The sequence below is a fragment of the Athene noctua genome, chromosome 1 (genome assembly GCF_965140245.1).
Source record: "Athene noctua chromosome 1, bAthNoc1.hap1.1, whole genome shotgun sequence".
Classification (NCBI taxonomy): Eukaryota; Metazoa; Chordata; class Aves; order Strigiformes; family Strigidae; genus Athene; species Athene noctua.
The window spans coordinates 198,247,155-198,272,124 of NC_134037.1; the positions used below are offsets into that span (position 1 = coordinate 198,247,155).

The 24,970-nt window shown below is 43.5% G+C and overlaps 1 protein-coding gene across 1 annotated transcript in view; it reads right to left on the bottom strand.

Annotated features, from left to right (window-relative positions):
* Positions 1 to 290: 290 nt before the first annotated feature.
* The window catches only part of TMEM255B (transmembrane protein 255B), a 74,660-nt gene continuing 49,980 nt past the window's right edge, over positions 291 to 24,970 (bottom strand). Inside the window, exons 5-9 of the mRNA XM_074930569.1 lie at positions 18,222 to 18,302; positions 14,286 to 14,371; positions 12,289 to 12,448; positions 6,053 to 6,196; positions 291 to 990 (exon numbers count right to left, since the gene is read on the bottom strand). Of these exons, the coding sequence (XP_074786670.1) occupies positions 823 to 990; positions 6,053 to 6,196; positions 12,289 to 12,448; positions 14,286 to 14,371; positions 18,222 to 18,302 (639 nt within the window). The 3' untranslated portion in view covers positions 291 to 822. The remainder of the gene's footprint in view (positions 991 to 6,052; positions 6,197 to 12,288; positions 12,449 to 14,285; positions 14,372 to 18,221; positions 18,303 to 24,970) is intronic.

A 24,970-nucleotide genomic window follows, 5' to 3' on the forward strand; every position in this document is an offset into this window, starting at 1 on the left:
AAATAAATAACTGGGGTTTAACATAGAGTGGTTTTGATTGTGGTCCTCTTTTGACTAGAAAGGAATTAATTCAAACACTAAAGTGCAGTTTAAAATACCTGTCTGAAAATTGCATCTTTAGCACACTGACATGATGTTTTACTACACAGACTAGACTGGCACAAAGTCTGGATAAAATAGTCCCAATAAAATTAATCTTTCTATTTGAAACTTGAAAGAGGGAAATATTCCTCTGTTCTTGTGGTTTTGTGTCCTTACAAATATACACAGTCTTAGGTACGGTATAAATATACACAGTCAGTTTTATTGTAAAATAATTGCCACACTTTTTTCACTGGTAGAACACTTTCACCAAGAAGGGTTATTAAATAAATACTACAAGCAAACAAACATCTGATCTCTTCCTACCCAAAACAATTGACTCGAGAGCTCCTGACTACCCACTCAGACAAGACAGGCTAAAACTCCTCTATATTGGTTTATGAAAGCAGAACACCTATCCAGAGTGTTTTCTTCATTTCTCCTCTTGAAGAAAATTCATTCCGCAGTGTACCGAGAAGAAAGCATCTCATGCTTATGGTAGCCAGAGAGCAACGCTGCACTTGACTGCAAGCAAACTGGGTGGTGACTGGTCACCCCACTGGTGATGTGCCTGCCTGTACATTTCCAGGGTTCTGCTCTGCTCACAGTTGAGATGTGGGTAAAAGCGGAGTGGTCGTAACACACTCTGCGGTGGGTTTGTTGGGAAGTCTAGTGTCTGCACAGCACAGTTTCCAGAGGTTTCTTAGAAGTCTACCAGCTACCTAAAATAAATTATTTGTTCTATGGTGCATATGGTGGAGGCTTCTCTCCAGGCAAGAAGTAAGTCGGTGTATAGAGGGCTGGAGCATTGGGGGGAAGACCATAGCTGGAGCTGGACTGAGATGGAGGCTGAGTTTCTTCTGATAAGGAAATGTCAGTAGATGATGTTCCTGGAAAATTGCTGGCAGGCTGTATACAGATAAAGAAAAATACCTTCTTCAGTAAAAGATTACAACCCCATTTGCAGCTCTGTGTTGTTTGCCATGTAAGTGTTATATAATAAGTCCCACGATTAAGTTTCCCATGCACTGCAGCACAACGCTCACTTTAGTTTTAAAGCACCTGCTTAAGTATAGCAATGATGGTATCCTGTGAAACAAGACAGATTCCATCTGTAACCCAAGTCATTTTTAATAGACATTACACAGACAGGTAGGATGCTCTGGCTTCCTGGCTGATGTGCTGCACCTGACTGGCTGATTAGGTTATGTGTAGCTGCTCGTTTCCAGGCATCACTGTGTAATTTAAATTCTCTCAGATTGAACGGATCTCAGTTATAACACTTGCATAAATGTCAGGTCTTACTCCTGTGCCAAATGCAGAGAAAATTTTACAGGTAGGCATGTGTCTCCCTGTAAGTCCTTCACTTTGACTGTCTCAGCTATAATGGGGCTTTGGCTTAAAGAGGCATGAAAAATAGAGTGGCCTTAGGAAGCAGCCCATGTTCAGGAACAAGCAGAGTTTGATAAAATAAAAGAATGCATATAGAGACTAATGTTCTGGATCAAATCCTACCACTGCTTTAAACCAGGTTTTGTCCCTGATTTCAAGAGGATCAGGATTTCACCCCTCCACTCATATGCCAGCACATGGGCTTCAGCAGAAGAGTTGTGCTCAGCTCCCCTCAGGTTAAGGCCTAAAGAGCCTGGAATTTAAAAAATAAAACAAACCAAAAAATAGTAATCATGGATTTGTTTCAAGGGAAATGAAAATCCAGGTGAGTAAACGCTGCTCCCTGCTGCTAAGAAAATTAATAGTCACCATCTAGAAGGCCAGTACCAGGGCTGGCACTTGCATTGCAGAGCTGCCCAGGGCTGGGCAGATCCCACACCACAGTGCCTGGCTTCTCCAGGGGCTCCTGCCCTGGGTCAAAACCCCATGGCAAGGAGAATGCTGTCCTGCATTTGTACCTCAGGGTGACTTAGTAAGTGAGAATGGGGATGACCTGACAGGAAGGTTGATTAACTCTCCAGGAGGCAGTGCAGGTATACTGACAGACCTGCTAGCTAGATCAGCTCCAAACTTAGTTGTTGTGGTTTTGGGTGGTTTGTGTTGTTTTTTTGGGTTTTTTTTGGAGTTGTTGCCTCCTTCCCCCCTCAAACTGCAGCCACCGTTTCCATCTGTTTGCCTGGAATTGCTTCTGTAATGAGTTCTCCTCTGGCAGGAATGATTGGCACAACCCTTACTGCTGTCATCACCACCAGTCCCTGCACAGCTAATCATTTACCTGACCAGTTGGCAGGCCTGTTATCAAGACTAGTTGTGACTGAACTGCACATGCCACAGTAAACAAAAGAAATGCTAGTTACAATCCTTGTCAAAATGCATTCCTGTTATCACCCTTTATTTTTATATTTGGTTGATGTTTGGTTGTGGACAAGGAAGCATGAGGTGAACTGAGGAGGATTTACCATCAGCTCAGGTTGTGACTTTTTAAAAAGACTTTGTTTGCCACTCCAGCAAGCATTTTTTCAGTGAGATACTGAATTCAGCAGGGGCCTAGAAATAAGTCTGCTCAGTGGTGGGAGCCACAGGTGAACTCAGGTTAGTATCCTTTGAGCTAATGGAGCTCCAGTCCATGTGAGTGGGGGCAGCACTTAGTCTAGGCATGTCACATGCCAGACTAACCTAAGGTGGGATGTTTTCCCAGAAGGAGAAACTATGGCTGAGGATTTCCTCTGGTTGAGGTGAGAGTTCAAAATGGAGTTACTAGTTCATAATTGATTGCTAACTGCTTCACTTCATTGACTGGCATCAATCCACTTTTGTTTCCCCCCTAACTCTTAGCTAAAGAAGGTTTTGCTCCTTTTGTTGTATTGAAGCACCACATGTGTGACCATTCCCCAACTGGAGGCAGGCGCAGGACAATGTCAATTCAAGGGGCTTAGGAACAGCATTTAGCCAAGCTTTGGTGAGCCAAATGGAACGCTAAGAAGAGAGGTGTGTCCTGGGGATCTTGGTCTCTGTGGAAGCAAAATATTATGCTTTTTGAGATGCCCAAGGGCACCCTCTGCTCCAGAAATATGTGTGAGTCTCATGTAGATCTTGGCTTACATCGGCCAGCCCTGTATGCCTGTCTTGCAAACATCAGGCCATCTCAGACACTGTATCTTTAGGCAGCTGAACTTCAACCCTAGGATACAAGGTTCAGCCTCAGTTGAAAGCTCACAACACAGGTATCTAAGCACAAGGCACAGTGACATGTGGAAACTGAATCACACCCCTAGTCAGTGGAAAGGCCTTTAGGGTGCATTCATAGCATTTACATCATAAATCTTTAGCCTGAGCTAATCCACATGTGGCGTTCTCTGTGGACTCTAAAGGGTAGGCCAGCTCAGGCAGGGTCTTCTACACTATGGATAGCTACAGCTCAATTCAGTTGCTGACATATAAGCATCCAGCCCTTTTGGGATGCCATGGGATATCCCAGACATCCACACAGATGTGACACAAGGACTACAGGACCCAAGCCCTCCTGGAGTGACAGCAGGGGCCAGGTGGCTACCTGATCTCATTATCAGGCAGCTCTAGATTCCTACATGCCAACAGCCCCTGCGTTTAGACCCAGGGCCTGTAATTGCCTTAAGGACGAGGACCAGCTAAGCAAGGCTTGTGAAGGCCTGAATCCAGCAGCTGGAGACTGCTTGGAGCACTCAGATGGGTCATGAAGACCTCCAGCCCTATGAATTCAGCCCACAGCCCTCAAATAATGGAAGCAGATGACAGTTAAGCTTCAATCTGTTACTGATCAGGCCTTCTTCTAACATTCACCATTTGTAGCTTTGAGCAAGTTTATTATGATTCTTAACTCATACACTGATGCAGAAATTACTTCTCTCCAAATTACAACATAATGAGCTCATACATGCAGGAAGGCAGCTTTTTTTTTGCTTTTTCTTTTTTTTTTTTCCAGGAAAAGGATTAAGCGCTTTCCCTTTTGGAGCCCAGTGTTTCTTGCTAACTTCTCCTGGCTTGGGGACAGCTGGTGATGTCTGCCTCTGAATATTATGGAGAGAGAATACAAATCAACACACTTAGAAAAATTAGAAATCTAGGAAAAAAAATGTATTTGTTTTGGAATGAAGTTAAGAATTTGGGGTGAATATGATGTATTTGTTTCTCACTGGACACAGGACTGAACAGTTACAATTGATCCTCTGACTACTTGCATGCATCTTTTTAGCTGAAATGCTTTTTCATCTGTTTTTATTCCCTTCTCTCCCTGCTCTTGGCTACGTGCTAAGTAAATTCTGCAGAACGGCACAGCTTTTCAGCTAAAAGCAAACAAAAAGACATGTTCTTTTTTCCCCTCTCAGCCCATGGTTACAGAAAGTGCCTGGCCCCATTTATGTTAATAAGTGTGCCAAGGACTGTTCTCTGGCTGTGAAGCCAACTGGCACAGCACATATCACATCCCTACGACTGAACTCTTACCACCAAACTAGTGTGAGTGTCAGTAAGCACCCTACCTACTGGAAACAGTCCACTGCCCTTGCCATCTTTTGACCCCTTCCTGGGTGTTGCTGGGAGACTGTTAAGTGGTCTGGGCCAAACCCATACCAGGAGCATGCTAACAATTCACTGGTGTGGATGATCATCATGTCCCAGTACTTGTGCCTGGTACCTTACTGGCCCTGAACAGATGTAGCCCAGAAGGCTGTGGGGAGCTAGTCCACAGCTAGTTCATGCTAAACATGCATGTTTTCAATTAAATATATATTATAGTATTGCAAAACTTGTGGTACCCACTGGTCTAGCACTACGCAGCCAAAGTATAGCAAGCCGTTGGACAGAACAAAGTAGTCTTACTGTGCTCTAAAAAAAAAATCTAGAAACTCCTATGATTGCTCCAAGGGTCTCAGTACATTGTTATTTACTAGCTCACCCTATGTTCTTCATCTCACTCTAGGGCAAAAAAACCCCAAACCAAACAACCACCACCCTCAGCACCACTCCCTGCATTTTCCAGGCCAGCTCTAGCTGGATGCAGCACAAGCTTGGATCATGACTTGCACCTCATCCTTCTGAAGGAGGCAAAGCAGCATTGACTCAGCTCACACTGTATCCCTCCCTCCTGCAAGTGAAGAAAGCTGCACCTCCATCAGCTTTCTCTCCCACCTTCAGGCCAGCTGCCTCTGGTCAGTAAAGCTCATCAACCTCCACCAACTGCCATAGCATCTCTGTACCTGTCTCCCAGTGGTGGCCTGTATGCTTACAGGAAGCTGAAAGAAAAAGGGCTTCATCTTCTAGTGAGCCCCTGTTGGTTCTTATGGCAGGCAGCCATTTGGGAACCTGCTGGGCTGATAGTGACATCCCAGTATTTAACAGCAGCTGATGTTCCTAAACCCTCATTTATACTCTTCCACAACATCCTGTGGCATATGAATCTTCTCTGGTGTGTAAAAAACCTTCCTATTTCTGGCTTATCTTGCTACCTAATAGCTTTACTGGGGCAACCAAAATTTTGAAGTTATCACAAATATCCATCCACAATCCTTTCCATATCACTCAGTTTCACAGACCTGTTACTTCCTCTCCTTTCTTGCATCCTTTCCATCTGATGTGTCCTAATCTACTTATCTCCATATTAAGAGTAAGGTGGGCTAAGGTGTGTAAACTTTTCTGCCAAATCCTATGCGTATCAGATGCTTCCTTTGGCTTCCCCAGTGCCTCTGCTGTGGCTTTATCTTGCCCAAAATGGGAGATGTGTTCACCTTCGTGACAACTGTGGCACAGCTGTAATCCCACACTGGGATTCCTGGTCAGCAGACAGAGACCAAAGGACAATCAGAGAAAGGCTGAGACCCAAGAACAGACTTGAGAACTAGGTCCAGACTAAGTCATCCCAGGGACTAGTCTGTGAGTTGGGATCCAACTTCACTGCCTCATTTCAACCCCCCAGGAGCTAAGATCTACCACTGCAGTTTATGCTTTTCTGATGGAGTATGAAGGGTGCCATTTTGTACTGTACCTGAAGAGGTAATGGGTAGGATGGATAGGTAGAAATAGTTGCTGCAGAAGGACAGAACCCAGCGTATGTCAGGATCTGCTGGGCAGGATTGTACAGGATCTGAGGAGGAGGTGCAGCACTGAAAGCAATTTGTGTCAGAGGTACCTGTTGAGCACAAAAGACAACAATATATCAGTACAGCGCAGAGGGGACTGGAGCAGAAACTGGCCCTAACACAATCAACTATGCAATTTAACAACTTCCTATTTTCCAACACAATAGTGATACTACAGCAAAAACAGACAGAATGAGAGGAGGGTGTATCTGGAGTGAATTTTCTGACCAGAAGTACACAGCTACTTTAGCCTTCTTCCCTTGGAAGAAGACTGCGGATGCTTCCCTAGCACCAGTTACAGAAGCACTGGCAGGTCTCCAGACCTGAGATACCCTGATGAGCACAGCATACAGCTTTGACCCCCTCTTCTTACTCACTCCAGCACCCAACACCCAGTTCTTCACAATTTGCTGCAGACTCTTTCCAATAACAACTAACTGATGGCCTCATGTCTTTTCTCTCTGCTTTCCCACACAGATCTACAAATTTCTCCCTGTGCAGACCACTTGCTATTCTTTCACAGTTCCCTCTCACCTGTGAAATGTAGTTTGCTGCTGGCTGTCCAATACCATCCCCTACATGCATATCTCATTCCTACTGCATAAAATCCTTCATCATATCCCGTGGCTTTATTGGCATGTTCCTTAACTGCAATGTGAGATGAGGTTTGCAGGAAGAAGTAATAGTTCATATTAAGCCAGCTAATACAATTGGAGAGACAAAAAAAAAAACAATACAAAAGCTAAATGTGAAAGGGTGCTTGTATTAAATCCCAAAACACTGTGCTGTTTAACCATTTGTGAAGGACAGCAGAGTTCTGTGAAAGATTTTCAAGTCCCTCTGCTCTGCAAAGTGAGACAAATCCAGTGGTTTCTTTTCTCTTTGTTTTTATTAGCAGATTCCTCTATATGAGAGCACAGAATTTTCTTTTCACTGAAATAATAAAATACAGTGGTTGCCAGACAAATGCTGAAAGAAGCAGCCAGGATTTTTTTTTGGCATTTCCTTTCAGATTTATCAGTGAGAGGCATAAACCACTGCATCCTCTGGAGACAGTATGAGATCTCTCTGTGATTGAGAAAGAGGTATATTGATTGTGTTTGTACAAGGAAAACGTTGTCTAAGTCACTGATGTATGACATGAGGTTACCTGACAACCTAGGCCTTTGCTCTCTGGAGAAACTTAGCACCCCAGGAGCTGGCGAAGGGGAAGTTTGGGCGCAAAATCAGAGAGCCCATTTCATGGGAGACAACATATCTTTCATATTCAAGGCACTCTCCTCAGAACACCTCCTTCCTGCTGGGTGGTTATGGTGGGGAAAAATGGCAAGATGCTACCTTTCAGACAGGAGTAATGAGAAGCAGCTAACCAGCTTGCCTCTGATGCAATGGTTTGGGGCCACAGAGTGTGCTCTTCCTCAGAGAAGGGAGGCCCTGGCATGATCAGACCCTTCTGGCTGTGGATGTAAATGCAGCAAGAAACCCTTGTTTTGCCCAACAGATGCCTGTTCTGCATCTGTCATCAACTTTCTGGTGTAGGTCCCTTTGGGTGCTGCTGTCCTTCTCCCAGGAATCTAAAATCATAGAACAGTTTGGGTTGGAAGGACCTTAAAGACTGTCTAGTTCCAACCTCCCTGCTATGGGCAGGGACACTTTCTATCGGATCAGACTGCTCAAAGCCCCATCTAACCCTCTCAGCTCTCTCCATCTATTTTGCCAATTATTAGGCCTAGCATAAAGGACACAGCCAGCATAAAGATGAACCAATAACCAGATTGTATTTGACACAAAAGGGTGAGTGCTGGGGGTACAAACAAGTCAGATTATACATAATTGACATCAATCCCACTGACCCCAACAACGACACCACACGACCAGCAATAGGTAGAATAAATGGTGACATGCAGTCTCTCATAGAAAGGACAGGAGACAACTGAGTCAACAAGCCAAATATATAAGACCAAGAAAGCCACATACTGAATCTCTACACAGCCCACATTTACAAAGCCAGACCTGACTGGAGCTCAGTCCCAGGGAGGCAGGAGGGCCTTCCCCAACAGGGAACTCTCTGCACAGGGCATCCACCTCACAGACAGACACTGCCCCTGCCTGCAAGTGGTCCCAGCTTTTATCCCTCAGTGGGACACCTGACCCTTGGTTACTCAATGCAGACACCTGGGGCTCATTTACCCAATGGCTCTCCCTGCCAGGCCGGCCGCACCCTGGAGGGAAGCCCAAAGGCAAACTCACCCCCTCTTTGGGAAGGGCTGTGAGAATCACCCATATGTCAACCTTAATTTGGGGCTTGGGGTTGAAACCCCAGCATTTCACCATCTGTAGCAGCAAGGCTCTCCAGTTGATAAGACTGAACATCTAAACAGTTATAGAAGACAGTTTTGAGGAGTTATCCACCCCAAATCCACTCATCAAAGTACCTTGTTATCAGGCTATCTGATCTCAGCCTGGAGCCAGCAACGATTTGCAGGTACAGAAACTGGTTAAATGCTTTTATCAAGTATTCCAGTAATGACACTATGTTAAATTAGTCACATAAAATAGGTGGGTGGAGGCGGTTTAAACTGAAACACCACCCAAGCCAAAGAGATAAGAAACTGTGAACTGCTCAGGGTTTGCTGCCAGTGCCATGCTGGCACTTTGAGTCAGGGAGTGTGGGGAAAGCCGGCGGTGGCTGGAGGGGCTCTTTGGCTGCCCCTCACCTGGCCACGCAAGCTGCTGCTGGCTGTGTGCTGGGCCATGTGGCTGCAGAGCAAGGCAGGACAGCTCACGGATCTGATACAGACCTGCCAAAGCATTTATTTCTGAGCTACGACTACTTTTAATGTCAGACTTTACCTTTAGTTGCACAAGTGCTAAGACATGAACGCATGACAAGTAGCTCAGTAATTAGGGTTCATTTTCTTTTCCTATTTAGAGAAGGGTGAGGGAAGAGGAGAGGGCATAAGGGAATGTTATTTAATCTGTTCAGATTCCCTTGAGGACTCCAAGGAGAATAACTGAAAAAAAAAAAAAGTCAACAACTCCCCCCAGGACCATCAGTGATTCTGATTAATGCAAGGCTAAACTCAGGGCAGGCGGATTCCTTGGCAAGGTGTGTCAGGAAAACATCTACAAGTCATCAGATGAATACAGGGCAGGGAAGATTGTTTCTAGATCAGCTCTTAATACCAGCAAGTAAAGTTTTCCATGCATTACTTTACTTCTGTCTTCTCTAAGAAATAATCACAGCGTTTTATCACTTTGGATACTCCAAATACATACATTATATAATTTACATTAAGATATAATTTACATTATATCTTCATCTGCTTTTTGTTAAAGGTGACTTAAGGTAACTGCCTAGCTGGCATCCTATATCCAAGTACACTGTAGATCTGAAAAGCAGGGTACTGTCATAACCACTGCAGCTTCCCCAGCACCCAGCAGATCACAGAGGATGGCCCCATGGGTGATACAGAGGCCACTGAGAGCTGACACCTTGGTGGTCAGGAGAGGATGAAATATTTCCCACTGAGCCAGCAAGGCCGTCTGGCAGGCAGCAAAACCACAGGGAGTATGCCAGGGTCTGCAAGGAATTTGTCACAAGAAAGAAAATCCACAAAAAACAAAACAACACTTCTTTTTTTCTGTCCAGGAAATGTCATGGGTTTAGAGGCAAGGGCACTGTTTTGCAGACTCTCCCCTTTGCAACATGTTTTGGCTGCCGACACTCTCCGGAGATAAGCATGATGTTTTTTGTTTGACTAGTCAACCTGGCCCAGTGTTTTCTGGAAGTCAACCTCAGAGAAATGCCCTGAGGCAATTCAGCTCTCCCTGCAAAATGCCAGTGAGCATTTCTGTGGGAAGGTGACATCCCAAAAGAAAGAAAATTGTTCTCCCACTGATTTTGAAGTTTTTCCTTAATTCAGCCCAATGCCCTTTTCTGTCCCTCTTCTGCTTGATGTTTTCTTGGCCCCTATCTTTCCCCAAGAGCTACCCTTTTGTAACGAAAGTGAGCAGCAGATTAGCAAACCAGGTCTGGTGTGTCACTCGAAAGGACCCTGAAAAAGCACAGGCAGGAGCAAGGAGTGGTCCTTGCATTTTGGATTGCTGCTTTAGTAACACTTTCACAAGCATAGCATGGCTCGTGTGCTGAGGTAACTGACGCAAACTCATCTTTCCCTTAAGCTAGTGAGGTGGGTTTTTTCCACTCCCACTGCAGAGAAAACACGAAAGAGCTTATTCAGATCAGGTTTTTAGCTGGAGCCCAGACAGACTTGCTCCAGCCAAGCCTGAGGAGAAGCTGCATGTCCACGGCTGCTGCGATTTCCTAGCGTGTCTTTATGCTACCCAGTCAGAGGTCCCAGACCTTGGTGCAGGTTCTGCCTCCCAGAAAGGGAAAGTGACAGGTCATGGAGACCCCAATTCTCCCAGGAGCATCTCCTTGGCTGTCCCCTGTGAACAGTGCAGCGGTGGGCCCTGTGCAGCACAGAGGTGTGCCTGGGCTGGATCTCACCCTGCCTTGAAACATCAGCCCAAATCCTATGTAAGCCCCGCTTTGTGCAAGATGACTAGGTGGACTCTTAGGCTGGTTCTCTGTACCCTTCCTCATTTTAGGGGAGAACTAGCAACTCCCACAGCTGCCGATGGTGGAGGCTCTTGCACCCATCCGCTAGGGGAAAATATTTAGCAGCACTGGAAAGCTGCAGTGCTCTACCAAGGACTTACTGTAGATGATGTCTGCCTTCCCATCCTCATATAGGCACTCTTTCCCTTGTTTCCCACTGTAGCTGTTTCTGCTATCACTCTGCCACTGCTTCTCTCACAGGGAGGGGAGGAATTAAGCTGGGAAAGCTACTTCCACTCTCTCCTGTCTGGTAGCCGCAACTTTTTACTGGCTGGCTGCAATTTGTTGTGAACTCCTTGCAAGAGTCCCCTCATAAAGGACAGCTCAGCTGCACACTTCTTAAATGTGAAGGCTCAGTGGGCTTGTCTGCCTTAAGCTAGAGAGAGGAATATTTCCAGCAAACATTTTGCAACTCTTAACAAAGGTGAATTTCAAATAATTTGTATGGTTTTAAGCACCCAACACATGTTATAGAGAGCCTGGACATGCTTGCTAAGAGATGCTGGGTGGTCAGAGCAGAGCCTGTATAGCCTCCAGTCTGACTGGGTCCTTGCTCACTGTCTGCCAGCTGTGAGCAGCCCCTTCCCTCTAGTCTGCCCACCTGTCTCTCTTGCTTTCTCTTCCCTGCTCCATCCCTCTCTTCCTTTCACCCATCTTTCTATTTAGTTTTCTCCTCTGGAATAGTCACCAGAAACATCATGTATCTAAGACCACCTGTGCTGCTATCACACCTCCTTTCAGCTCCTGCATTTCACCTCCCTCCTCCTGCCTCTGCCCATTTAGTTTGGAAGCTCTTGGGGCCTGGACCACCTACTCTTCTGAGCCACTTGGTTGGTCTTTAGGCACCACAAACAGAACCACTGTCAGTGATAATTCCAGGAACAGCTACTTCACCCTTTTAACATGTCAGAAAATGTAGGCAGATGAGGCACCGTGTTACAGAATCCCTCCTAGCACACAGCCTCTTCCAAATGCAGTGGTGCACATCAGCACAACGTGGTGGTGTGGCACAGGGAGCAGTTAGAGGGTAGCATTCCTTAGTGAAACAAAAGAGGAATTTCATGTGACCTGAGTACAACTGTTTACATAAAAACTTGACTGGTACTTCAGAGTTAATCCCCATTCTTTGGAAAAGAACTACATAAGTTAAATAGTCACACCTAGGACTTGAGTTTTACATGTTAGCTTGAAACTAGCATCCTGGAACTCCGTGCTGGCCCCCATGTTCAGTGTCAAATTAGGAGAAAAAAAAAGATGCCACTAGGTGAATTGCCAACATCTGTTCACACAGAAACCTGTTTTTTCCCTTCCATTAATGTATTTCACCAGGCTTGACCTACTTAGCTGTGAGCAGCTGGCAACAGCTTAGCCCAAAGAGATGACTCCAGACTCCCAGATCACACAGGAAACATGTTTAAAATGCCTCCTTCATACACTTAATGCTTCCCTGGTTTTAACTCACCTGGTAACATCAACAAGCACAGAAATCTTCACAGAAGGCAAAAGACTGAGCCTTACCATGTCTTTAAATGCCCCTAGAATGGCTGCCGTAATAATCCCCAGAAACAACCCGATGATGTTGAGGACTGTGGAAGACCACAGCAGCCTATACAGGTGAACCACATCCTGACAGCTGCTCACGCCATGAAATTCATAGTAGCTGGCAGACTGCTCTGAACTGAAAGGGAATGCAGACAACGTCACTGCTGTGGGAATGGTTTTGCACATAATACAGATCACCAGATGATTTGAATCCCTCTTGATTACTTTTCTCTTTGGCAAAATAATTCATCCATGTTCCCACCAAATGCTGCTCAGATGAACTGGAGAATACCATAGACAGAAAATGGCTCTGCTAATGGCAGCATTAAACTTGTGGTCCAACTAATATCAACTCTAGTTTGGCTGATCGATGTTGTGCACCAGCAGGGACTTTTTTTTTTTTTCTGAGGGTCTCCGAACCCAGGCACAGTCCTGGCATATGGATGCTGCATTGCCAGCTAAAGCATGCTTAGCACTGCTTTTTTTCCCAGCTCACCTGGAAATCTGCTGGCATCTCTAGCACTGGGGAAGACAAGTTGCTTAAGCATTAATTCAACCACAGGAAGAGAGATTTTGCCAGCTGGCTACATTTGTTTATGGTGTCTGTGGTTCCAAATTAACAGATGCAACAGTATAAAGTGTGCCTTTAAACTATGCATTGTACTATCCAGAAATTTTTTTTGTTTATATTTCTACACTGCACTGGTTATTGTAAATCAGGCATGTTGTGAAATCAATCATCATTGTCTTGCCGAAAGTCAGAAATATCCCACTGCAAAATATGAAACCACAGTTTCCTGCAGTTCTTTCCAGTACCTGCCTTAATGCCCACTAATGAGCTCCTAAAGCAGCTATTTAAGTTTGAAAGAGGTTTTAAATGCCAAGTCTGATTTTGCACTGTTATGAAATTGCCATCAGGTTATGGTGGAAACCACTTTTCTGTTCCTCCAGCCGAAGCACATAGGGCAGCAGTGGGGATGGTGGTTAGGGAAGGGTCTGCAGGGGAGGGGAAGGGGAGGGAAGGGGAGGGAAGGGAAGGGAAGGGAAGGGAAGGGAAGGGAAGGGAAGGGAAGGGAAGGGAAGGGAAGGGAAGGGAAGGGAAGGGAAGGGAAGGGAAGGGAAGGGAAGGGAAGGGAAGGGAAGGGAAGGGAAGGGAAAGGAAGGGAAGTTCTCCTCAGTGTCTTCTATGTGGCAAGACATGATGCTGCTTGTGGCTGAAATCTATGTGCCAGGTGGCCAGTCAGTTGTTCAAGTTCATTTCATCTGTCTTCCACATTATAAACCCTTGGACTTTTCTGTGATGTAGTTTTCCTAACTACCTTTCTTACTCCTGGTAAACAGCTACATGGCAACCCTGTGCTAATCTTCAGGTGATCTTCACAAGCATATACAGACATTCCCTCTCTTATCTTCTGACATCTCATGCTTCATCATGTAATGATGCAGTCAAACAGACAGCTTCAGAAAACACAGGACTCTCTGTATCTATCCTATGACAATTTAGCAAAATCCCATGCCTACAGAGGCTGTTGCTAACAAAAGAGCTCTGTATATGCCTACAACATGATCTCTGCTCAAGGGCACCTATGTTCTTATTCATTTTGTTTGCCCTGGTTTGGTAGCAAAAAAAAAAAAAAAAAAGGAGTCATTAAATCTAGTGGGAAAATTGCATTGCAAGATCAACAGTAAATCTTGACAGGGCAATGACTGAGTGGTCAATTCTGATCACACAGCAAAGCGGTTGTGTACATATTTGAAGAAATAGAAACTGAAATAATGCCAATACTAATATGCAACCCCTGACCTCTTCTCTGCTGGCATCAGGACTTCAGTTGCAGAGGAACTGGATTGCTCAGCATACAAGCCCCTTGTGTTGCTTCTCCAGGCCTAAGGGCATCCCCTCAACCCCATCATTTAAGAAGAGGGACAAACAACCAAGGATCTCTCAGAGTCCATTGCACACAGGTACTTACTTCTCGCAGTTGTACAGGTCACAGCAATAGCATGTGTTACTCTTTACTTTCAGCTGGCACTTGCTGTTTAAGGTATAACATGTGACCTGCCAAAAAAGAAAAGACTGACTTTTATTCTCAGCATTTCATTGCAATATGTGAATCATCCTACTGACCCCAAAGAAGCAGCTACTGTAGCATCAAGTTTTATTTACTATTGTGCAGAAAGATCCTGAGATTTCCAAACCCACGACTGCAGGGCAGAAGGACATCCCTGAGTCATTTGGGGCATTTACACTAATGGAGCCCAGGCCCACAGCACCAACCTGCAGCTGGGGCCGCCGGAGTTTTCAAGCATTTTGCTGCACTGCATGGTGCTACTGTTCTGAGACCCAGAGTCTAGAGCTGTGAGATGTAGATCCCTAAGGCTGTGACACAGAGACCATGGATCTTGAGAGGCACCCCACAGCAAGTCACTGAAGTGGATAAGAATACTACTCCATTACAGTGGGGAAGTGGGCAAAGAAGCCAATTTATCTGAACAGCTTCCAATAAATGGGAGATCTTTCCTTTCAGTAATGCCCTCTTGAAGAAAGAAATAATTAGGAACAACAACAAGAAGAACAATCTCCAAACCCACAGACAAAACCGCTCAGAAAAGATCCAAGCACTCCAGCAAATAAGTACCATTTACTGCAGGCTCTTGAATAGAAAACTGAAGAGGTTTATTTATGTAAGCAGGAATTGTAGGGGTGGACAGATGTTAGAACAATAAAGGTAGGCACACATAAGCCACTCTCCATCCAGACAAGAAATCATTTTAAAAACTCAGGTGGGGTAAGCATTAATCACTTCTATTTGGCTCTACAGACCAATGGAAATATTTCATATGTAAGGCTTTTTTTCCTGAGATTTTTAGCTTAATGACTTTGAAATCCTGGAGAACTCTCAGGTTTGAAAAGCTAGCAGGTCAGAAAATACATTCTTTATATATTTTTTGTTTTGCTATAAAAAAATATACTGTAACCACTGAGAAGTATTTTGTTTTCAAAATGCAAATAAAATACATTATTGAATGGAAAATTCCTCATGATGAAAAAGTAGAAGGAGCATGCTTAGGAATACATGCCTGCTTTTGAAAAGCTTCCATCAGACAATTCTGCTTAGCCGTGAATGTATTAGTTTGTGGGATAGTCTCCACAGGAGATGTTAAACCAGATGTTTCTCAGCTCCTGAGTTCTGGATTTGTGCATCCTTTTTAGTGTGAAAACTGCCACTGTTGATGAGTCTGTACAACTCATTTGTTTGTTCCCAGCAAAAGGGAAAGACTTAAAAGTACACAGCACCAGAATAAGTTCATCTTCCAGCTGGTGTCACACTTGTCACACTTGTCCTTAGCAGGATTTGCTTGAGCAGTGGAAGTTCAGTGACAAAGCTAAAGTTAAAAGGGAGTTAAAATGAAGCCTTGGGATTGCTTTGCTGCCCAGGAGAAGGCCATACCTATGGTTAGTGTCTCATATAAATCAGCAATTCTAACCCAAAATGGAAATTAGATTACAAAAACATGGTCTCAGTCGAGGTTGCAATCTGGAAATGGAGCTCACTTGATACAGACACATCCCACTTGTCACAAGAGTATCTCATTCTGAGATAGGACCTCATTTCATCAGTCTTGTTCTGTTGTGTCTAAACTTACTGGAATTTCATGGAGGGGCCCTGTTGACCTGAAGTCACATTCAGCTGCAGCCGTCCTCAGCCTGGGCTGCGATTTACTGCAGAAGAGTGCGCTGCTGTCAACACCTGCGTTGGCTTAATCAAAATCCAGCTCAGAAGTGAACAAAACATCACACCTGGATACTTCCCAAAGCAGTTTGAAAACCAATCCTGGAGCAGAGTGTGACAATGCATCTGCTACCACAGCCCTTTTGTTGGGATGCCATTTGCACCGACTGGAACTTAAGACTTTGGGTTTGACCCCCTGTATGCAGTCAAAACAGCTAGGACCTACATAGTTAAAATACCCTTTTCCTATCACACATGCTAAAGACCAGAGAGCTAAAGAGGTGGTTTGTTCTGATGCTTGGCTTTGGGGATCACCTCTGAAATAGGAAATAAAAGTATTTTTCACCTCTTCAAGCATCAATAAGACCAGTTTACTCCTTATTACTCTAGAAAGCTAGAAGTACAAAGGAGGGAGTCTCAAAATCTTAAACATGTTTTTAGCTGCTTCTAGGCTACAAGACTTATTATATTATTGGCCAAGAGAGTTACTGTAGTTGTCTATTTTTATCACTGCATTTTTAAAACATGCAAAGAGCAAGACACTCCTTTCTAAGAGAACAGTGAATAAATGAAAATAAACAAATTACTGTGTGGTGTGAGCAAAGGTGGTGGAAACAGGCCATTTGTGGCTATTCTGCATGTCAAGATCTATTATTTCATTGCAGTGGCCAGACATTTAGCTTTTTCATGTTCTGGCTGCTTCTGCTTGTCTCGATAAAATGTTCTCACCTCTTGGTAATTGCAAGAAAATAATTTTTTTTCTGCTTTGAGCAAAGAGAAAAACTGAAACAGGCAAACTACATGAGCTGGAGACCACTCACAGGCTAGAGATGGCAATCAAAAGGAAACTCACACTCAGTAAGTAAATAATCTGCCTTCCTATTTAGGTGTTCACCTGGCATACAGAGCATGTCCCCTGCTCACTAGCTGGCTAACTTTGGAAAAGCAAAAGCCAAGTTCAGATGCCACAGATCATTAACTCTGAATTAGCACATGCTGACTTTAGATCAGTGGACAACCAGACAAGAATGTTATTACAAACTAACTACACTTTTAAAACATAGAGGGGTTTTGGCAGAATGGAGCAAGGAGCTGTGGGTGGCCCAACTTTTAGACATTCCCAGAATCTGCAGAGTTGGGGAAACCTGTCTGGCCAAAAGCCTGAGGCTGGGGTCACCTGCAGGGTCTTGTGGTCAGCGTGATGCCAGCTACACGCTTATTACAGGAATCAGAAGCATTTCTCAGGCCATGTCTGTGTCTGAGTGTGCATGCACACTTTAGAACAGGATGGAGTAAAACTTACAGGAAAGGGTGTTTTCACAGATCATATGTTTGTCTGGGTAGGTCTTTATGCAAGGAGGTCAGTGAAATATTTTTGCCATACATTTTCTGGAACCAACAATGGAGTGCCCTAGCAGCAAGATATAAGATGCATTAACTGCTTAACCTGGTAATACACTTTGCTAAACTGTCTAGAATTGTTAATAGTAACATTCTCCATACACCTTTTCTTAACCACGGGAGGAATGGTGATGAAGGACATCTGGCTTCTTGTAAGTTATACCACTGTTTAGCTGTTCTCAATCCCGCTCTCCTTGATTTTCTTCTCACTCCCACAAATTTACCACAATAATAAAATGAAAAATAGGAAAAGAAACTAAATCTGAACTTCTCAGGAGGCTAGCCATCTGGGTATGGGCACTTTTCCGACCATGTTAATGTCATTGAAATAATAAAAAAGCTGCATTCAAACCACTGACATTCTTGGCGTGTGCTGGATAAATACAGAGAAGATTTGAAGTCTTCTGGGCAATGCAAATGCATTCATTTAGATATTTCCTATGTCACTTGAAGTCTACAAAAACCTCTTTAGAGAAGGAGGCCAATGTGACAAATACATTCCAGACAGCTATTATACAGCATGGATGGTCTAGGAATCATTCCAGACCCAGAGTAATGTACTGGATAGAAACACTGATGATGACTCAAAACCTCACTACTTGTAATGATTTGCAATCACCAGAGGCTGTGAGGAGTCACTTGTGCAAGAAAAATCAGTTGGGTTTCTATCAACCCATCACCTACATGCAGAGACACGCTCTCAAACACCTGCCTCCCTCCTCCCCAGCCCCTCAAAGCACAGGAGAAATGAACATATGAGGTGAGTTTGTTTACCTCTGTCTGGTAGGCATCATATAGGAATCCTATTCCACTTGAATAAAACTGGCACCTTTTGTTATACAAAGGCCGGGGTTCCTGCAAAAAGAAAAAACAGCCAAAAAAGTACTCAGTCTGGAGGAAGCATGAAGGCACCACGTCCCACATCCCCATGCCAGATGCTTACAGCTCTGTGGAGCTGAAGCCAATGCAGACACTTGGGTAAGTGGCTCACACCCCCCTGTTTTGGCTTTCTTTCAAGAATGGTTCTCCTCAGGGTTACATTTTCCTTTCTCACTCCATCACTAAACTATGAGTGTCATTTAATTTTCTCTGTACCAGTTGCCTCTTTTAAGAAGACCTCACCCCTGGCATTTAATCACTTTCTTGCCTGATGTCAAATAATAGTCTCTATGAGAATGGTCCAGTCACTCTTTTTCATGGTACAGTTTCTTACCTAGCACAAAGAATTACTTTGCTATTTGTCTTCAAGATATGGGATTTTCTTTTTAAAATATTTCAACAATGTCCATTGTGAAAACAAAGTAAAATAGCTAATACTTTAAGCATTCCAATTACTACCCACATTTCAAACCCCAAAAGCAAATCAAAGAATAATGAAGAAATGAAGGCATAAAGGAAAAGTAATTGGCACTGTTTGGTTTTGCCTTAGTTTCTGTTTATGCTTATTGCAAAAGATGCATTCACTGCTTATATTTCATATTTTGCTTGTAACAGTTCCCACAAATGTAAACTGATATAAAAGAAGAACACAATGAAAAATCTTTGGCCAGATGGAAGATATGTGTTTCTGAACTTGGCAAATGGCCACTTTGAAACCTAGAGGGTACAGTTTCAGTTTCAGGACCAGACCACATTTGCCTAGGGAGAATTTGATGACTGAAGACAAATCATCTGTGATCAGATGTCTATCCCAAAGAAAAGTGTGGGAATGACTTATGTTGGCAAAAGAAAAGTATTTTTCATCTTTCTGTCACTTATCTAGTCCTGATCTGTGCCTTCAAAAGCATTGAAGTGCTCCCCAACTGTGGGGGGTCAGTCACACCACTTCCAAGAGAGAAGATGGAAACCAACTACCCGTCATCTCCTTTTTCCATGCTAACTTACAAGCAAAGGACAACTTAAGTTGTTAGCAGAAATCTGTGTTGATTAACTTTCACTGCATTTTAAAGCTTTATGACCCATCCAGGAATAAACCAGAAACTGCAGAAAGATCTGTACTACTTAGATCACTTCTGAGTTTTCTATGCTTGTTGGATAATGAAGTGTGAACTCTATAAATCTGCTGACCCAAAATACATAATCAGTTAAAATGCAGAGCTAAGCAGGAATGCAGTCAATGAGTTTAGCTCATGCATCAGCTTGTTTGCCTTTCTGATTACTCTGGCAAACCCAAGGAAGTTTGGACACCAACTCCCAAGGGTTAGGGAAAGGTTAGCTTCCTGCATCCAAAAATATTTATTTATATTACACAAGTGTAAGAAAAAAATGCTTCAGTGACTATTTTTCTCTAGGGGAAAAGCAAATACCACACAAACAGCATGCCATGTCATGAACATTCTTCTATAGGCCTGGGAAAGCATTAGCCTTCCATTCCAGGGACTGGTCTTGTTGGGAGGACTAACAGGACTGTAGTTTCTCTACTAGCACAGAAAGCATAGTATCAGCCAAAGGCTGTGCTGCCCTTCTTCCGTAGAGTAAACTATAGAGTAAACCATGACCAAGATGGGTAACATTGTGGTAGGTGTCTGCTATTAGACTGCCTGGTCCCGAAAAAGTAGATGAGGCTTCTTTAGACGACAGGAACAAGCTTTGCACTCACAGGCCCTGGTGCTCACACAGTACTTTAATTACTTTATTACTTCAAAGTAGTAAAGAACTTTACCCCAATATTTGGGGCAGGCGCAATGTGCTGGAGGGACAACACAGCAGGGCACAAGTAATCCAGGAAGGTTCTGGAGTGCATTAATAACCACTTACTAACATGCGTGATCAAGGAGCTGACAAGGAGAGGAGCTCTGCTGGACCACATACTTAAAAAGAAGGAAGGATTGATCACAGATGTGAAGGTCAGGGGCAGTCTTGCCTCTAATAATGAGATGGTGGGGTACAGACTCTAAAGAGAAGGGAGCAGGGAGAAAAGCAGGATCCCAACAGGAAAGAAAACTTTTGCCTAGTCAGTGATCTGCTTGGAAGGATCCCATGGGATACAGTCCTGCAGAGCAGTGAGGTCCAGGAGAGATGGTTCATATTCAGGGATCATCTCCTTCAAACTTAAGAACAGTTCATCCCAACTAGCAGGAACTCAAGCAAAGGCAGCAGGAGGCCTGCATGGATGAACAAGGAGCTCCTGATATAACTCAGACATAAAAAGGAAGTGTACAACAATGGCAATCAGGAGCAAGTCTCCAGGGAGGAAAGTAGAGAAATCATATGAGCATTCAGGGATGAGGTTAGGAAGACCAAAGCCCACCTGCAATTCAATCCAGCAAGGGTTGCTAAAGGTAACACGAAGGGCTTCTATCGGTGTATTAGAGAGATTAGAAAAAATATGGGCACACTACTGAACGAGGCAGGTGATCTGGTGACAAAAAACATGGTAAAGGCCAAGGTGCCTTCTTTGTCTTGGTCTTCAATGGAGACCAATGGGAAAATCTGGGTTAAGAAATACTTACCCTTGCTGAAGGAGGATCAAGTTGGGGAATGTTTAAACAGACTGGAGATACACAAGTCCACAGGACCTGATGGGATGCACCCATAAGTACAGAGGAGGCTCAGTGATGCCAATGCAAAGCCACTCTCAGTTATCTTTGGAAGGTCATGGTGTTCAGGGAAGATTTTGAGGACTTGAAAGCAAATGTCACTCCCCTCTTCAGGAATGTCAAGAAAGAGAATCCAGAGAACTACATGCTGGTGGGAAGGTAATGGAGCAAATAATCTTGGAAACCATTTCTGAACATATCAAGGACAGGAAGGTGATTGGCAGTAGTCAACATGAATTTACAAAGGGGTAAATGGTCATGTCTGATGAACCTGTTAGCCTTCTACAAGCATGTGACTGGCTTGGTGGATGAGTGGAGCTTCTCACTTATCTGTTTCTGGATGCTGTTTATCTTCACTTCAGCAAGGCCTTTGGCAGTCTCTCATAATATTCTTGCAGATAAGTTGATGAAGCACAGGATAAATAAATGGACAGTGAGGTGAACTGAAAGCTGACAGAACTGCTGGCATCATGGTGTGATCAGTGACATGAAGTCCAGCTGAAGACCACTCAACAGTGGTCTACCCCAGAGGTCAATACTAGGGACAGTATCATGTAACATCTAAATTACTGCACTGGATGATGGGTAGAGTGCATTGTCCTCAAGTTTATAGATTGTATAAAACCAGGAGCAGTGGCTAAAACACCAGAGGACTGTGCTATCATTCAGAGGGACCTGGGCTGGAGAAATGGCCCACAGGAATTTCAGGAAGTTCAGCACATGGGGAGGAATAATCCCCCGGCCCACAAAAGGCTGGGGATTGACCAGCTGGAAAGAAGCTTTACAGAGAAGGACCTGGGGGTCCTGGTGGGCAGCAGGTTAAACATGAGCCAGCAGCTGTGACAAAAAAGCCAGCACTATCCCTGTCTGCATTAGGAACTGCATCACCAGCAGGTCCGGGGGAGGTGATCCTTCCTCTCTACTCAGCACTGGTGAGACATAGCTGGAGTGCTGGGTCCAGCACTGGGCTCCCCAGTAGGAGAGATATGGACATACTAGAGTGAGTGTAGAAAAGGACCATGAAAAGAATTAGCGCTGACTGGAGCATCTGTCATAAGAGAAGCAGCTGAGACTGGGACTGTTCAGCCCAGACAAGAGAAGGCTCAGGTGTACCTTATTAATGTCTATCACTACCTGATGGTGGAATTAAAGAAGATGGAGCCAGACTTTCTCAGTGGTGTCCAGGAAAAGGACATAGGCAAACAGGCACAAACTGAAATATGGGAAATTCCATTCAAACATAAGAAGATATTTTTTTAATCTATGGATGATTTAACACTGGAACAGGTTTCCCAGAGTGGTTGTGGAGTCTCCATCCTTGGAGATACCTGAAGCCCAACTGGACACAGTTATGAGCAACCTGCTCTAGTTGACGCTGCTCTGAGCACAGGGGGTTGGATTAGACAACCTCCAGAGGTGTCACCCAGCCTCAGCAACAATGTGATTTTGTGAAGAGGGTCAGAGCCTACCTCAGAATATGAGCACACTAACAAGTTCTCTCAAATTATCATAGGTTGTGAATTTAGCAAATACACCTTAGCACCTGGAGACAGACCTACTGGGTATGTGTACCCTTACTACAGGTTGCTGATGAGTGATGCCGCCACATCCCACTTCGAGGCTGTGTCTGGCCCTGCATGCTAAAATTCTCCCCTCAGACACCTCTGTATCTTGTTAAAGGCAGCGAGAGAGCTGTCTCATCTGCTTCCATCAAGCACAGGAAGACCCTCACCTTGGCCCCAATCTCTTGGCTCACACAGCTTTCCTACCCTTTACACCTCCTTCCTCTTACCAAAAAAAAAAAAAAATATTAAAAAATTGGTCCTTTTATTGATTTGGTCTTTGAGGGAGAAGACAAACATGCTTTTCATCCAAGTGTGCTTGTGACTGGAAGCAGCACTGTTCCCTGAGGAGAGAGGTGATTGATTAATCCATACCAGCTATTATCACTTCATACTGCTGTGCAGCAAAAAGGTCAGAGCTGTGACATGGAAGACACCGCTGTGAATATAGTTAATACATTTGCATGCACGTGTATATTTTCCTTCATGCACCTAATTTTGAAAAGGAAGCCTGCTGCACTGGTAAAGCCAGATTTCTGCATTCAGTCTGTTCTTCTAAATACATTTCTATGTGCAATCAGTCTGGCAAATCCAAATCAAAATAAATGAGTAATGACTGAGTGTATAAAAATAACAAGGATTAGATAACTTTGACTTTGTCCAGACACCCACAGAACACCTACAGCATGCAGCTTTTAAATAGAGGTACGCTGAGGATGCTGAATGGTTGCACTGATAAAAGCTTCCATTTGAATTAGATTTTTATGCCACAGAGATGCTGTGGCCTGTCTGTCTACTAAGGCTTTTATAAGAATAAAGCACCACACAGACATTAAAAAGTGTTTAAAAATTATCCAACAATATGTCACACTGCATTAGCACCCGCTGGATTTTATAGGCCTCTCTAATAACAAAGGCAAATGAGATATACTTCAAAGCTATATAAGTATTCCTGACAGACTGCTCATAAAATACTTCATATTTTCATATTGCTCACTGCAGACTGTGTATGAATATAGGATACCTACCAGTCCTTGATTCTACTTGTTTCTACTGCTTATAGAAATACTGGTAGAGACAGAGCTACTTTTACATACTATATATGCAAGCATATATATATTTAATCTATTAACAGTTGCTTTAAAGTATATAGCATATATATATAGAATATAGTATATATTCTGTTTAACTGATTTGATAACCTTTGATACCAGGAACTTTCTCAATCACTGTAATTGGAACAGAGCTATGCAATACCTGTCACTAATGTGTAATACTAATATATTAATATATAATAAATAATGCATTCCCCTTCTCTGCTTCTTTGAGTAACTCTAACTGAAAGTGGGCAAGTGGGAAAGATCTGTTGGTTACAGCTCTGCTGATATATGCAGAGGACAAACACTGGTAGGCTGGCAAAAAGAGGAAGAATTTTGTATAAAAATGTAGTTGCATGCTTGGGTTTATTTACTGATGTAAAGGAAAAATTGACGGGTTTTATTCAACCCTTCTGAGCACTGGTAAAGATGATTTCTTAGCTCATTATGTATGAGTGTGTTTGTGTATAATAGGCAGATACGGTCAGATTGCTATCAATCTAAGTTTAGAAAATTTTCTGAAATGTAAAAAAAAATTCTAAACACCCAGTAATTCCCTTTCATTTCAGGCAAATCAGAGCTTCTCAGCCTTGAACCCTACAGAGCAAACTGTAGCTCTCCCTGTTCTTGCACAGTTTTTACTTCAGTATTTTTCTTGCATGTGTATTAGAACCTGGGAGTGAACAGACGGCTAAGAGGGAAGGCTTTATGCCAAGGAAGAGAAGATTTGGTCCAAATATAGAGGATTTTGGTTTAGTTGGTTGCTTTCTTTTAAGAGCATAAAATAAAAAAAACACTTTCTCTTTGATGGTGGGAGCATTGCAGTACATTATTTGTGTAAGGAAAGTATTCTTTGAACAGCATCTTTGGTGGATTCGATACAATGTCTGTGGGGAGGAGATTGTATGGCTCTTAACTGAGGTATGGAAAGTAGATTTTTCTATTCCGGTATTTGTTTCCTTGGAGAACACATATATTTTGGATAACATAGGGAAAATTCCATCTCCTTTATGTGCAAGTCCATTTTATGAAAGCTGAGATATAGCATAAACTGCATTGACTGAAATTTATGCCATACTTTACAGACACAAAACATGTCTAATAATTTCTTGAAATAATTATATAGTGAGGGCTATTTTTTTCCAATTACAGTATTTATTTAGTCTTAGCTTCCATGGCTGCATTGATAGAAGTGTGGATTAATCAGTGCCAGGGAATGTTCCCAGGCCTGAAACCTGATCATCTAGCCCATTAAATTGTTAGAACTGTGCCTGTGATGGATTTGGCCTGGGCAAACTATCACCCTTCCAAAATAATTTCTGGGC